Source organism: Nerophis ophidion, linkage group LG26 (genome assembly GCF_033978795.1).
Source record: "Nerophis ophidion isolate RoL-2023_Sa linkage group LG26, RoL_Noph_v1.0, whole genome shotgun sequence".
NCBI lineage: Eukaryota > Metazoa > Chordata > Actinopteri > Syngnathiformes > Syngnathidae > Nerophis > Nerophis ophidion.
In genome coordinates this window covers 22,445,535-22,461,917 of record NC_084636.1, presented here as the reverse complement: position 1 = coordinate 22,461,917, position 16,383 = coordinate 22,445,535, and the positions used below count along the sequence as shown (strand labels likewise).

The 16,383-nt window shown below is 39.2% G+C and overlaps 1 protein-coding gene across 1 annotated transcript in view; it reads left to right on the top strand.

Annotated features, from left to right (window-relative positions):
• The window catches only part of polrmt (polymerase (RNA) mitochondrial (DNA directed)), an 88,205-nt gene that overhangs the window by 37,640 nt on the left and 34,182 nt on the right, over positions 1–16,383 (top strand). The window contains exon 15 of the mRNA XM_061887929.1: positions 4,652–4,765. Within this exon, the coding sequence (XP_061743913.1) occupies positions 4,652–4,765 (114 nt within the window). The remainder of the gene's footprint in view (positions 1–4,651; positions 4,766–16,383) is intronic.

Below are 16,383 nucleotides of genomic sequence, written 5' to 3'. Positions count from 1 at the left end.
ATACATAAAAATACCAAGCATACAGCTCACATGCACAGTCATTATTGTTATCTTGTGTTCAGCGACACTATTGCTCTCTGGTAAAAAAGTGTTTTTGAAACGTTTTTTCCGGCATTTTATTTTCCTGTATCTCCTGCCTGAGGACTTAAGTTCAAAAAGTTTATGTCCAGGGTGAGATGGGTCCTCTATGATGTTTTAGGCCTTTTTGAGGCACCTGGCACTCTACAGTTCATCTACGGAGGTAAGAGAGCAGCCAGTGATCTTCATGGCAGTTTTTATGACCCTCTGAAGTGCATTTCTCTCTGCTACCGTGCAGCTGGCATACCATACACACATGCAGTATGTCAGCACACTCTCTATTGAGCAGTGATAGAAGGACACAAGCAGTTTTTGAGACAGATTGTTCTTTTTGAGGAGTCTCAGAAAGTAAAGTCTTTGCTGTGCCTTTTTGATAGTCACTGAGGTGTTCATACTCCACGACAGGTCTTCCTCGATCTGGATGCCCAGGAACCTGAAGTTAGAGACCCTTTCCACTTAGTCCCCATTTATGTGGTTAGATGGTTAGATGTTTATTGTTTTTTTCTTCCGAAAATCCATGATCAGCTCCTTCGTCTTGGCGGTGTTAAGGACCAGGTTGTTTTCCCTGCACCACCCAGTCAGCCACTCCACTTCATTTCTGTAGGCAGACTCATCCCTCTCAGAAATGAGTCCAACTACTGTGGTGTCGTCTGCAAATTTAATGGTGGTATTGCTGGCATGGGCAGGGGTGTAGTCATGAGTGTAGAGGGTGTAGAGTAGGGGGCTTAGCACGCAGCCCTGGGGAGAGCCGGTGCTGATGCTGATGAATGCTGAGAGGTAAGAGCCTACTCTCACCCTCTGAGAGTGATTTGTCAGGAAGTCCAGGATCCAGTGGCAGATGGAGGAAGACAGTCCCAGCCTCGTCAGTTTGGGCACCAGTCATCGGGGAGGATGGTGTTGAACGCAGAGCTAAAATCAACAAAAAGTAGCCTTGCATAGCTCCCTGCTGCTCTAGGTGGCTCAGAGCAGTGTGGAGGGCTGTTGCGATAGCATCCTCTGTAGATCTGTTTGCCCTGTACGCAAACTGGTGGGAGTCCAATGCAAGTGACAGATTTGAGGTGATGTGCCCCCAAACCAGAGTTTCAAAGCACTTCATAATGATTGGTGTAAGTGCCACTGGACGGTAATCATTCAGGCTGTGAACTGGAGTTTTTTTCGGAAGTGGGACAATAACAGAGTCCTTTAGACAGGGTGGGACGATGTACATGGTCCTCTGGGTCTCGTTGAAATATGCTTTACACTGTAACGACTATATGTTTGCAAGAGTAATGCAAGGCATGCTAGGAAGTCCAGCATTAACTCCCAGCGGCTTTACATTATTCTGGAGCATACTTTTGGCAGCAGTGCAAATTACACAGTTGAGCTTACCTTATTATTGACATCTAATTGTTTTGTTTAACCTATACGGTATCATAAACAATTGGCGAATGCCTGATATACATTGTGGTCTAATCAATATAATGTAATTGGAATTGAGATTTGATCGTAGTTCACACAATACACCATAGCCAACTTGTGATGAGTAACCCGCAGTATAGAGAGAGATTTTTCCTACTTATTAATGACTACACCCTGGCACCATAAGGTGATGAAAAACTGCCTACGGCATACATTCATCACATAGGTTCCATTTATAGCATCGGGATATTCACCTGGCGGGGGCATTGTGTGCATTATCTTCACAAGAACAGCAGGGCCCGGCACGTTAATAGACCGAGCGCCCTCCGCTCTAGCACTCTTCCTTTAGGGAACATGTGGGGACAGCCCTGGTATGAGATAAAGAATTCACTGCCGCGCCACAGTGGCGCCAACAGCCTGACACTTCCTGTATATATACGATCAATCCCGTTGCTGACCTCTTTCCTTCATTGAAGACTTCCATTTATTCTCAGCACACTCTACTCCTTGTACCGCCTCTTTTCAATCCACTCATTGATCAGTCAGTCTCTAACTATCTAGTTAGTCCATCCGTCACTCCCCGGCTATCTCCTTGTCACTGTTGCGGGCTCAGACAAAGATATAAGAAGTGAACAGGGAAGACGGGGCCTCATCCATCTTCCTTACAGCCGTATGTGGACGAACTTGTGGCATTACTCTGGCTTTTATTCTTGAAGCTCAATTGGGAGTTTTATAAAAAGCACTTTGCAGTATTTGCCGCAATTCCTCACCTGTTTCTTAACAAAGCCAGCAACATTTTCTTGCACCAAAAAGGTGCCCTGTTTCCATATGAGTTGGGAAATTGTGTTAGATGTAAATATAAACGGAATACAATGATTTGCACATCATTTTCAACCCATATTCAGTTGAATATGCTACAAAGACAACATAATTGATGTTCAAACTGATAAACATTGTTTTTGTTTTTTTTGCAAATAATCATTAACTTTAGAATTTGATGCCAGCAACACGTGACAAAGAAGTTGGGAAAGGTGGCAATAAATATTGATAAAGTTGAGGAATGCTCATCAAACACTTATTTGGAACATCCCACAGGTGTGTGGGCTAATTGGGAACAGGTGGGTGACATGATTGGGTATAAAAACAGCTTCCCAAAAATGCTCAGTCTTTCACAAGAAAGGATGGGGCGAGGTACACCCCTTTGTCCACAACTGCGTGAGCAAATAGTCAAACAGTTTAAGAACAACTTTTCTCAAAGTGCAATAGCAAGAAATTTAGGGATTTCAACATCTACAGTCTATAATATCATCAAAAGGTTTAGAGAATCTGGAGAAATCACTCCACGTAAGCGGTATGGCCGAAAACCAACATTGAATGACCGTGACCTTCGATCCCTCAGACGGCACTGTATCAAAAACCAACATCAATCTCTAAAGGATATCACCACATTGGCTCAGGAACACTTCAGAAAACCACTGTCACTAAATACAGTTTGTCGCTACATCTGTAAGTGCAAGTTAAATCTCTACTATGCAAGGCGAAAGCCATTTATCAACAACATCCAGAAATGCCGCCGGCTTCTCTGGGTTCGAGATCATCTAAGATGGACTGATGCAAAGTGAAAAAGTGTTCTGTGGTTTGACGAGTCCACATTTCAGATTGTTTTTGGAAATATTCGATATTGTGTCACCCGGACCAAAAGGGGAGTGAACCATCAGACTTTTATTGACGCAAAGTTTAAAAGCCAGCATCTGTGATGGTAAGGGGGTGCATTAGTGCCCAAGGCATGGGTAACTTACACAACTGTGAAGGCACCATTAATGCTGAAAGGTACATACAGGTTTTGGAACAACATATGCTGCCATCTAAGCGCCGTCTTTTTCATGGACGCCCCTGCTTATTTCAGCAAGATAATGCCAAGCCACATCCAGCACGTGTTACAATAGCGTGGCTTTGTAAAAATGAGTGCGGGTACTTTCCTGGCCCGCCTGCAGTCCAGACCTGTCTCCCATTGAAAATGTGTGGCGCATTATGAAGCGTAAAATACGACAGCGTAGAACCCGGACTATTGAACGACTTAAGCTCTACATAAAACAAGAATGGGGAAGAATTTCTCTTTCAAAGTTTCAACAATTAGTTTCCTCAGTTCCCAAACGTTTATTGAGTGTTGTTAAAAGAAAAGGTGATGTAACACAGTGGTGAACATGCCCTTTCCCAACTACTTTGGCACGTGTTGCAGCCATGAAATTCTAAGTTAATTATTATTTGCAAAAAAAAAAAAATAAAGTTTATGAGTTTGAACATCAAATATCTTGTCTTTGTAGTGCATTCAATTGAATATGGGTTGAAAAGGATTTGAAAATCATTGTATTCCGTTTATATTTACATCTAACACAATTTCCCAACTCATATGGAAACAGCGTTTGTAGATTTGTATAACACCTACTAATATGAAACATCTTTGTACTGGCGTACTGTATGCATCGACCTGATCGTTGACCGTGTAACAACCCACACTGCCTTTCAGGTAACCATCTGCAGATAAAGTAAAGGAGCATATGCGCTCAAAATAAATTGTGTGATTAACCTGCATTGATACATAAATGGTGTGATAATTATTTGTGATTAATCGCATGCATTAACGTGTTAAACTTGACAGCAATAGTCACTTCAAATATCTGGAGACTAGTCCGGAAGTATTGAACATTCACTCGTTAAAATTTCAACATTATTATTGTACAATTATGCAAGGTAAAAAAAGAAATCCTAATATTAGAGGTTTATTCTCATAAGTATATGACGCAATTCTAATATAAATACAGCTTTAATCTTATATTACATGTTTTTTTTCAAATACCGGTAATATTACTTTATTCTTGTAGGAGTATACACTATTCTTTTTTTGTTGCGTGGTCCTATTTGCGGATAAGAGAAATATGTATTTTAAATACTTCTAATGTTCGTTAACATTGTGTTATTGGCATTACTATTTGCAGTTCATACAAAAGCTGTATAAATAACATGTATTGTTATTGTTGTATTTATTGTTAAGGCTTTTGAATTTGTAGAATATTTTTTTGATTTCTTTTAATTGCTAGAACATATTTACATTTATTTTAACTTGTCTGACAGGTCTAATCTTAATTATTTGAATGTCTACCTTTTTCTGACGCAGGACTGGCTGACAGAAAGCGCCAGGCTAATCTCCAAGACGGGTCACAGCGTCCAGTGGGTGACGCCCCTGGGTTTGCCCATTATCCAGCCCTACCACCGAGCACGTACCCAAGTGGTAAGCAAACCTAACGAAAGGCCAGAGTTTATAAATGTGAACAACTATCTCTCTAGACTGAAGCATGTCGTTTGTCAGGGGGAAAAAATAGCAAAATGCTTTGAAAAAAAGACATTATTGGCACTGTTTATGAAAAGAAAAGAACATAGATTCAAGTTTAAACCACTAAAATCGTCCCGTATCCAATCCATGGCCAGCTTCTTGCTTCCCTCGCTCTGCTTTGGCAAAGAGTCCATTGAATTGTGGGCACTGCCAAAATGTGGAGTCCAATATCATTTCAAATGTGATATTATTAGCCTTTTTTCGAGGGCTGTACTAAATGCAGTCAGGGCTTTGTTAATCTAAACAGCGTGTGCAAACTATAAATATGCATATACTATTAGAGGGCGTGTGATCTATTAAAACTCTGTGTCCAATTGATAACTGGTGCATACCACTTTATTTTAATGAGGTTGTTGCCTGTTCTACCGTCATTATGAGCCCATGGAAACACTTATTTACCTCCACATCCATGTTATTGTGCTCTCCAGCCTCTGCATTTTGCAATGTTGAACTATGTAAGACATATATGACAACAGAAACTATTTTAAGTACGCTGATGATGCGCTATGCGGGCAGGCGGTGAACCATCACAAAACCGCAGTGTATTCATGTGTCTGCAATTAACCAAATGTAAGTATTTTCATTTAGAAGATATAATAATATTTTTCCTAAAAGAACAAACAAACACTTGCAGAGACCAAAGTCTGCACCTGTTGAATTAGTTTTAATCAGGCCATAAATCACCCAGCACATATTAAATTATAAAATGATATTGCTGAATAGATGCCCAATTTTTTTATTTTTTTTTGACAGTTCACACACATGTATGGCGAAGGATATCCTGTCCAGTTGTTTTTGCAGAGCAATCCCTTTCTTTCTCACACCGTATGCGTAACTGTGTAAGTTTGCAAGTACTTTGCAGATGTGCTAAATAAACATTCAAAATAGGTCTCGCAGAACAGTTTCAGCTTAACAAATTACATTGTACATGCTGAATAATTATATTTGCATATTTTCTACCTGGTAGGGTAGGCGTTCTGATGATCAGTATATACTCTATCCTGCATATTCATGAAGAGGGATGCTAAATGAATGCGCTCTTTGTTTTGCTCACTCAAGAGAAGCAGTCCTCCGCTCATGACCTTAGTAGATCAGCTTTGCGAACACTATCAAGTTTAGCAGACGCAAACATTTTAGAAGATCAGGCCTATCCTGTCTATGAAAGCAAGCTTGAATGATGCCACGTGTTGTCATTCCTGGATACTTTAGATTTTGACCCAAAATAGGTGTGAGGTCAAAAGTCAGCAAAGTGCTGATGTCGAGTCATTCAACTTTGGATATAGTTGTACTGTGTTGCTGCTGTCAGGGAATTAGGCTTCTTTAGTCAAGACAGTGCATACTAGGTTCCTTTCTCCTAGGGATGGGTGATATGACCTTTTATTAATATCTCAATATTTTTAGGCCATGTCACAATACACGATATATAACTCGATAATTTGCCTTAGCCTTGAATTAACACTTGATGCATATAATCACACCAGTATGATATTGTATTCTTGTCCATGCTGCATTAATATATGCTAATTTTTAACTTTCATGCAGAGAAGGAAATCACAACTAAGTCAATCATCAATACTGTATTTTTTTAACAGTTATTAAGCAATGCCACAAACATTCTTCTTTCTTTCTTAGTTTATTTCGAACATGACATACCTACATTATACATCAGGCAATTTCATATCATTTTACAATACATCATGTCCGAAAAAGAGTAGGAAGAAGCAAAGCTTATTTAATCCTACCCCTTTCCCACGTCAGAGCGTTCACAAATATATACATTCATTCAAATATATACATTCATTCATGTAATTTCCAAAACAGAAAGTGCAAATTGGCAGAGACAATTAAAAACAAGCTATGCATGTACTTATGTGCATGATGTCACTAGGATGACATATCAAAACTCTAAATTAAAGTGTACTTTCTGTGCAGAACGGTTGTCTGTTCAACATCTTCCCGCTTGAAGCCAAACCACCACCAGACGATGGACTCTTTGCTGTTTTTCTTGAGAATTAATTCTTCCTTCATTTGTTACCAGATTCGCACCTTCTTTCTCCCGTATTACCATTCGCAACACTTCGATAGGACAACAGCTAACGTTAGCCACGCCCGACAGTATGTGACGTATGTAAGAAGGTGCGCTTGTTTTATGTCTCTGTGAGAAGTTGAGACAAGAAAGAGTGAGAAAAGCCTGTAGTATAATGTCCGCAGCTAAAAGCAACTGCCTAAGAACGTACACTCGAATATCACGATAGTCATTTTCGATATCGCACAGAGACAAACCCGCGATATATCGAGTATATTCGATAAATCGCCGAGCCCTACTTTCGCCTAAAAAATAGTAACACAAATCTGCAAACAAATAGTGGTTTTACTGTTTGCTTGTGTCACTTGATCAGTGTTGCTATGCTCCCATGTCATAATGGGTTTATTAATTTTTTTCTGTTTTCATTTAATCATCTTTCAGTAGTTTTCAGCATCTTTTGCCAAGTATGGTTTGTAACTGCACGTTAGTCTGATCCGGTATCCGCTAGTGTTGCTTAAAGAGCTGGATGCTTTGCAAGTTTGCAGGGACACGTGTTCCGGCTAGACAGCGCTGATGGTGTTGTGCGATTAGTTTGAGTGGACCTAACAGTAACGGAGCTCAACAACATCATTAAAGTTGTTTGTCACTATGGAGATCCTGACACCGCCGCGTCTGAGAGATAAATGTCAGCGTGCCAGCATGTCTGTAGATAGCACACCGGGAAGTGTGTGTTTATAATTGCTAATGTTGTTTAAACTCATTGTATTGTTTGTCCTAATTTTGGCAGACTAATTACAAGCTCTCAAGATGGAAAGAACATAGATTGTGTTAGCGCGTGTTACATAATTTGGAAAAAGCCTGAAAGATTGCAACCTCAGGCTTATAAGCTAAATAAATGGGAGACATATGGCAGATGCCAAATACATGCAGGCAGCAAGGCCATAAGAAAGCCATGTATGCTGTCCTCTCTCTTAAATATGACATCAAGCAAAGGGTTTCTTTTGAAGAGGAGTGACACCTCCATAAGCAGGTGCAAATAGCGGCGCTGACAGATGGTGAGTCCCCCGAGGACGCGTCCCTCATCCTTTGCATTCCACCTTGATTGGGCCTGCTTCGTTTAATGTCCAGCGTGAACAAGGAGGCTGATAAGCTTTTTGAAGCCTTAGTATTGACTCGTGCACAGATGAAGTGTCGACTTTATGTATGAGGTACAGTAGATTCTAGCTTCCCAGATGATTTTCTTCATCCACTGCGATAATACTATAATCCAGTTGCATCGTTGGACAACAAAAATGAAACGAGCTTCCAGAAAGGTCAATGCATAGAGAGATTGAATTCAGTCTCCCATTCTCCTCCATGCCTTTTAAATCCAAGGCCACTGTGTTGTCGGGGGGGTCATTAGTAATTAGACGCGGGGTAGAATTGCTAGATGAGAGGTCGGCACACTGTTAGAAAACCAATAAGGGTTGGGACAGTCGTTGCATGACACAGCATCGCGTCAATATTCGGACAATTTCAAATCTAACCACATGGCTGATGGAGGACGGAGTCGTTGCATGGAGCATGAACCTACATCAGGGTGGCTTCCTAACAGGATTGGGCGGCTCTAATCGGATCAGAGCTCACTCCGGCTCACATTCGTTGTTTATTTTTTACTCTGCCCTCCTAAGTGAGGGTACAGTCAAATCTGACTCTTAATTAATGTCGGCATAAAGTCCTCAGCTGGATGGTCAGGATTTGACTAGATTTGTCACTCAGTAACGTGACAGCCGGATCGTGATTTAAAGTCCTGGACAAGGCCAGACGCATAAAGGTTACTTGAGGTTCTTCATTGTAATTTCCATGGGCTCTTAATTATTGCACATCATTTCTCAAAAGATGAGCATTGTGAGGTGATTAAAAAATGTCTCTAAATAATGCAGTTTTAGTGATTTATTTACAGTAAATGTTCCAGAGGACTCTCTCACACTGTGGACTCCCGCTGGGTGTTTCTTAGAATGCATGCCCTATGAATTGGCAGCCAGAGTCAATCACACACAGTCATGCATTCAGATGCCCGTTTTGAAACTCTGCTCCTTGAATCTGATGATTATAGTGATAATGTAGTAGTTGTTTCAAAATTCAAGGTATGGTTTATTGATATTCATTATTTTTTAAACATATTAATGGTTTATTCAGTCTCCACATACATAAGTTAATTTTTTACAAGTAGAATACAATATAATTCTGCTGAAAGACAATCAATTCATTGTTTGACCAACCTAACCTACAAACAACCAAAGGAAATTGACAGACCTTTTGGCATCCAATTATGTTTGAAGACAAGGTTTTCAAATTGTTTAACAGATCTCTCCTGTGAGGCATCAATCTTCAAAAGTGGTACAGCATCTTAAAAACGCTAAGATATACATAATGCTCAAAACCTATAAGCTAACTTCAGCCAAATTAAATTAACTTATTTGTAGCTCCAGCGGTGAGAAAGTAATCATCGTCTCTAACTCCACCAAATGCACTGCTTGAAATATCTTTTTAAGGAGTAGAGAAGACTCCAACTGTGCTGTATACTCTGAGGAAAGATTTACCCTTTTTTTTTAAAAGAGATTGGCCATGTTAGATATAAATTGCTGCCAAAAGTTTAGTGTGTGTATATTTAAAGAAAATATGGTTCTAGGCTACAGTACAACTCTTCGCCCTGCATATATATTAGAATGTTTTTCTAAATCATCAAAGTTTACATTTGTGGCTGGGTTCTCTTCAAAATTATTCATCTTTGGAAGATTACACCATGTAATTTCTGCAAATACATACTCTGCATGTTTACAGTAGAAATTAAAATGTCCAAAAAGTCAAAATTGTTAACAAAAGTGATGAAAACAATGCAGATTGCCTTACTTCTGTTTGTATCTCTTGGGTTGGTTAGCCGGCTAACTGCTGTGCCATTTGTATTTTTTTTTTTTTGGAAAGATGGACCTTTACTTTGACGACAAAGTGCCTCAGACCATGACAATAACCAGTGCTAGAGGTAATAAATTGGGGCCAGGGCCAGCTTAAGCTGGAGAAAGTAAATAGACGAACAGGTCTCCAGCCTTTTATTTTGGGCACTTTATAATCAAAGTTCATTCAGATTGCAGATACATTTTCACGCAAGTTCCTCAAATTCTGGACTGATAAAAAAATGCGATGGTGAATAATTGTCTTGTCTCTCATTTTTCTGCATATCCTTTTGACTTTGTGTAGAAGCAGCATGTTTGAGTGAGGGAGTTTATGAATTCAAATTGCAGGGGGAGGTGTGACTCTAAATGTCGTGGAGATGCCCTCTCTGCCTCCTTTGGCGTCGCAACAGGAGCGAGCCGTTCCCAAGGGTAACACCGCGTTCCGTTGATCTTGCAGAATCTCGTGGCATTTTGAGGTGAAATAATAATAAATTCGGCTGGCGTTTCAAGGACGAGCCCTAGAGGTTTGAAAGTTTGGTCAAGAGAATGTGTTGGAAAAGGTCGCGGAGAGTGTGGTTAAAGCATGTGTGTCTACAAAGAGGTCCAACATCAGGTGACCATTGAGGATTGATTATTATTACCTGTATGTGGTAAATGGGGGCACCTCTCTTCTTGGTATGTGGTTACTGATGGCTTTTGTAGACGTGCATCTGCATTGACCGCAGGACCTCTCTTTTAGGTTAGCCTCGGTCTCATTCTTCAACCCCCCGTGTTCAAGTCAGGTCTCAAACACAGATCATGCATACTTGCGTTCTTATAAACAGGGCATATATTACAATGTACCCGGTACACTGATGACCTCTATTATCACCTGGCATTCCATTCGTCAGACCAAAGGCAGCCTTCATTGCTTTCTTGCTAGTACATAAAGCCGTGAGCATGACGGACACAATCCTCCTAAAGCGTTGATGTACGAGATAGCAACCATGGCAGAAACTAATAGGCTTTTTACTCTATTTTAAAATTGTTTCTTGATAAACATCTGATTATGTCATTCATCCAACTGCGACCTTCAAGCTATCGACCAGACCCATCAAAGTGAGTTGCTTAGCGGCTCACTGAATGTGGCTGTGATTGACTTTAATCCATGTAAAAACCTGTCAGACTAATTCTGTAATACTCTGGCCTTTCTTCACGCAGTTTGTTATATTTTTGTTGGATTTATGTTAAGGATGCCATCTAGAACATATTTGACAATAATAAAAAAAAGAGTGTTTTTTATCTGATATGCTCTGGCTCATTAAAAAATTATTCAATTCAAACTGTGCCATATTGATGCAAATATATCCATCCATTTTCTACCGCTTATTCCCTTTCAAAAGCAACCTATTTTTTTAAGACCTATTTTGTAAAAAGTATTTTTGAGGACTAAATGTTTTGTATTAAAATTATATTTAAAATATCGTTAAAGGGGAACATTATCACCAGACCTATGTAAGCGTCAATATATACCGGCGATGCTAACGCAGCTAATCGGCCATACTATGGCCATGAAAAGCGTCAATAGCTGTTCGCTCAATAGCTTCAGTTTCTTCTTCAATACTTTCATACTCCAACCATCTGTTTCAATACATGCGTAATCTGTTGAATCGCTTAAGCCGCTGAAATCCGAGTCTGAATCCGAGCTAATGTCACTATATCTTGCTGTGGTATTCCCATTGTTTGTTTACATTGGCAGCACTGTGTGACGTCACAGGAAAATGGATAGTGGTTTCGAAAATAGCGAAAATCAAGCACTTTAAAGCTTTATTTAGGGATATTCCGGGACCGGTAAAATTTTGAAAAAAACTTCAAAAAATACAACAAGCCACTGGGAACTGATTTTTATTGTTTTTAACCCTTTTAAAATTGTGATAATGGTCCCCTTTAACAGTTTGAGATACAGCAGTTTTTTGATAACTTTGCTTAATTCATTGCCATTATCTTCAAATCACTGTGTAATTTGCTAACTTGCTAACAACCTTGGAGATCGGTTTTCTGTGTTGGAGCTGCATCTCTTCAGGTCATTAGTGTGTGAGTGACAGAAGAAAGGCTGAGGGAAAAGTTAACCTGTTGGTTGGCATGTAAAGCAAAGCACAAACCCTTGAACTGGACTACCACAAACCCATGGGATATAAATACTCGGGCTGTCGAAGAAAATGTAATGGCAGTAACTAATTTAGTTATTTAATAACGGTGAATATTTTCTAGGGCTGAGAAGATTCATCGACTTTGTTGATGTCAATGATGGCGCAAATATGTCCATGTCACGTACAGTACTTTGCGTAGATGCATCAAGAAAAGATGGCCGCACTGAGAGAAAAAGATGCATTTCGTGGTGCTCCAATTGATCGACCACACACATTCTTGGCCAAATCATGTGAAAAAGATTGTGTCCGCCACATGCTGTTAACTGTTTGTGTCCATAGAAGTTGCCAATAATCCTTTGAAAAACGGAATTGTCCCGTATTAAGAAACACAAGTATGTGTTCCCTATTGTGCTGTGGAGGGACGTACTTTGTCCCATAGTCATATTTTTACCTGGTGTAAGTGGCCATGCCAACAGAGCCGATTATTTTTGTAATAATTTTTGTGACGTGTCCAAAAAATGCCAATTGTTATTTCGTAATCATGCTCCCAGTTTGGCGCACCCCGGAAACAAGTTAGTGACTATTCACGCCAGTTCTGACTTGCCAATTTCGCAACAGTAGCCAACACACACTAGGTAGGCATCTTGTCAGGACAGCAGATAACAAAAGTAAGTGTAATGTATATAAACAAAAGTTAAACTACAAGTTTTGTGCTGTATACTGTAGCAATAAGCCCAATATTTAATTGAGCCTGTTTCCTCACTGAGTGTGGTTAGTCCAAGGTCGGTCTACGTCGTCATTCAATGAGAATATGAGGATCTACATTTAGAATAGAAAATAACACTTTATTGTTATCAAACATGACAAGTCTGTTTGGTGCAGTTGAAATACAAGACAAACAACAATATGTTAAATATAAATACATAGATACCAGTACAAACAGTGCAACAGTGAAAAACAGTATAGACCTAAACTATTGAGACGGATTCAATATCCTAAGCCCCACGGGTAAAAACAGTTTTTAGCTCTCTTTGTCCTGCTATTGTGCGACCAAAATTTCTTCCCTCATGGCAGCAGGTTGGACGAGTGCTAACCAGGGTGAGAGTTTTGTGCTAGTATTGTATTTGTTCTTTCAAGGTGGTAAGATCGAGCAATATCCTCTAGGGAGGGCAGACGGCGGCCGATTATCTCCTCCGCTGTCCTGGTAATCCGCTGCAGGGCCTTCCAGTCTGCAGCAGAGCAGGCAGCAAACCACACAGTTACGCAGTTGTCAGCACTGATTCTACGGTGGCCCGATACCTGTAGTTTCACCTTAAGTTTGTTCCTTCGTAGTACACGAAGGAAGTGGAGTCTTTTCTGTGCCTTTTTGACCGGTGCTGAAGTGGTACTTATGGTATAGATCAGTAGTTCTCAAATGGGGGTACTCGTACCCCTGGGGGTACTTGAAAATATGCCAAAAGGTACGTGAGATTTTTAAAAAATATTCTAAAAATAGCAACAATTCAAAAATATTTTATAAATATATTTATTGAATAATACTGCAACAAAATATGAATCTAAGTTCATAAACTGTGAAAAGAAATGCAACAATGCAATATTCAGTGTTGACAGCTAAATTTTTTGTGGACATGTTCCATAAATATTGATGTTAAAGATTTATTTTTTTGTGAAGAAATGTTTAATTAAGTTCATGAATCCAGATGGATCTCTATTACAATCCCCAAAGAGGGCACTTTGAGTTGATGATTACTTCTATGTGTAGAAATTTTTATTTATAATTGAATCACTAGTTTATTTATATCTTTTTTTCCAAATAGTTCAAGAAAGACCACTACAAATGAGCAATATTTTGCTCTGTTATACAATTGAATAAATCAGAAACTGATTACATAGTGCTGTATTTTACTTCTTTGTCTCTTTTTTTCAACCAAAAATGCTTTGCTCTGATTAGGGGGTACTTGAATTAAAAAAATGTTCACAGGGGGTACTTCACTGAAAAAAGGTTGAGAACCACTGGTCTAAATAATATGCACTTGATGTACTTTGGTGTAAATTTTGCATACATTTTGCTCTATGGTCACATGAACAAACCGTTTTTTAGTCTATCTACAAGAGATTTGTTTGTGCATGTGTTCACAGATTGCAAATTAAGACATGCCTTATCCTTAAGTATCTTAATTTATCTTCTAAAATGTACACTTTTAAATATAGAGGTTTTCCATAAAATCTCTTTACAATTAAAAAAAAATATTACAAAGGCAGTTTACAAGATTTGTTACCTAGATTTGTTGTGATGTAATCAGTAATCGTCAAGGTTCTTTTTTTTACGTCATTAAATACACCTCTATATGGGCACCACTAGTTGCACAAAGCACATCAACACGGTACTCAATTTCTTGCCATGTTTGCTTTTGCGTTGCCTCATCAATAGTGGCAATGGCATCAGAAATCCTGTGCTTCAAGTCAGTAATTTCCCGTATCTTTGTTCGATATACAACATTTTTCAAATAACTCCTTAGAAAGGAGTCCAAGGGAGTGATATCTGGTGAATGTGGTGGTCATGGCCATCTCTTCCAATCCACCGGTCTGGGAATGTTTGATTGGGGAATTGACGAACATGCAGTCCCGAATTTAGTGGTGCACCATCTTGCTGCAAAATGGTTGGTTGAAAGCCATTCATTTGCCGCCATTGATTAGGCTTTGCTACAGCGAACAGAGAAAAAAATCGACTGTTGTCTTGATATGCCAGTACCAAATTTCTTGTGTAGTACATACTTGGCCAATAAATGTAATTTTGATTCTGAACTAGTGGTGCCCATATAGAGTTGTATTACATCAGGTAAAACAAAAACAAACAACAACAACTTTGACAGCCATCGATTGCATTACAACAAATCTAGTCAACAAATCTTGTCAACTGCCTTTGTACTAAATTCTTAAAATTGTAAAGAGACTTTTTGGACACCATGTATATTTTGAAAACAAACTAAACAGCATTTTGTCCAGGCACGGACAAAAATGTACTTTATAAATATTTTATGGATTAACTTGGTCAAAAAATTAAGTACACCTGCACACTCTCTGATCGATACAGATAACTGCATTAAAAAAGCTGCTTCTACCTGCATTTACATCACGACATGTCACAAGATGGCGTTATTGTTCTTATGCCTAGATGAAAATAACACTTTATCCTACCTTCTCTTGTGTTTTCTCAAACTCACCTCCCCCTCTGGCTGGTAGCTTTACGTAATGTCCAAATAGGTACTTCCGACCTTACTGTGATGTCACGACACAGCCAGACTGCAAAACCCTGCAGGCAGAGGTATCCAAAACTGTGCAAACCCATACCCAAATGCATGAAACTTGTGATTTGATTTTTTAGTATTTTTTAACACGAGCATCCAACATTGTAACAACGTTTGTTAAAGGTAAGTTAAAGTTAAAGTACCAATGATTGTCACACACTAGGTGTGGTGAAATTTGTCCTTTGCATTTGACCCATCCCCTTTATCACCCCCTGGGAAGTGAGAGGAGCAGTGGGCAGTAGCGGTGGACGAGCCTGGGAATCATTTTTGTTGATTTAACCCCCAATTCCAACCCTTGATGCTGAGTGCCAAGCAGGGAGGCAATGGGTCCCATTTTTATAATCTTTGGTATGAACTCACAGCCTACCGATCTCAGGGCGGACACTAACCACTAGGCCACTGAGTAGGTAGTTAGGTGAGAAAAAAACACAAATAATCATAGGTCCCTTTTAATTTCAGCTAAAATTAGTTGCACAGCATTAGTACATTATTATTTTAGCATGTATCTATAGACATGTGTGTCTAAATAACAAATATGTTTTCTTTATTTTCTTTTACGCAGAATTATGACATTATTTTTATGCCTTAACTGACAAAACAGCATAGCAAAATTAATCAAAACTCAAAGAGACTTTTCAAACAAAGATTCATTAATTAAGCACACCATCTGTGTGAACAGAACTATTTCAAATGTCAAATTTGTCATTGTTCTTGCTAAAGCCCTTTATTGCCCAATTTTCAGTCTGGCACTTTTTGTCAATGCTGGTTTAAATAACATCAACGAGGGTAATAATTAAATCACCATAAGGGCTTGAGTGTTTAAGTAACTGACCTTATATCCCTCCAAAAACCATCCTTGTGAATGAGAATAAAATCCTTAATTCCCTTTCGATGTTGGGTTGCTAAACTCTGCAGGAGCTCGCTGGAGAGTTGTGCACTTTAATGAGCTTTAGCATTCGTTCTATAGTGCAGACATAATAAAAGGAGCTTCACATTAGCACAGTATATTAAGAAATTGAAAGCAAATAAAGCCCTACTTATTCTATGCCAAACAAAAGTCAGGTGACTATGTGCAAAACCAGTGAAGGTGGCACGTTGTGTAAATCATAAATAAAAACAG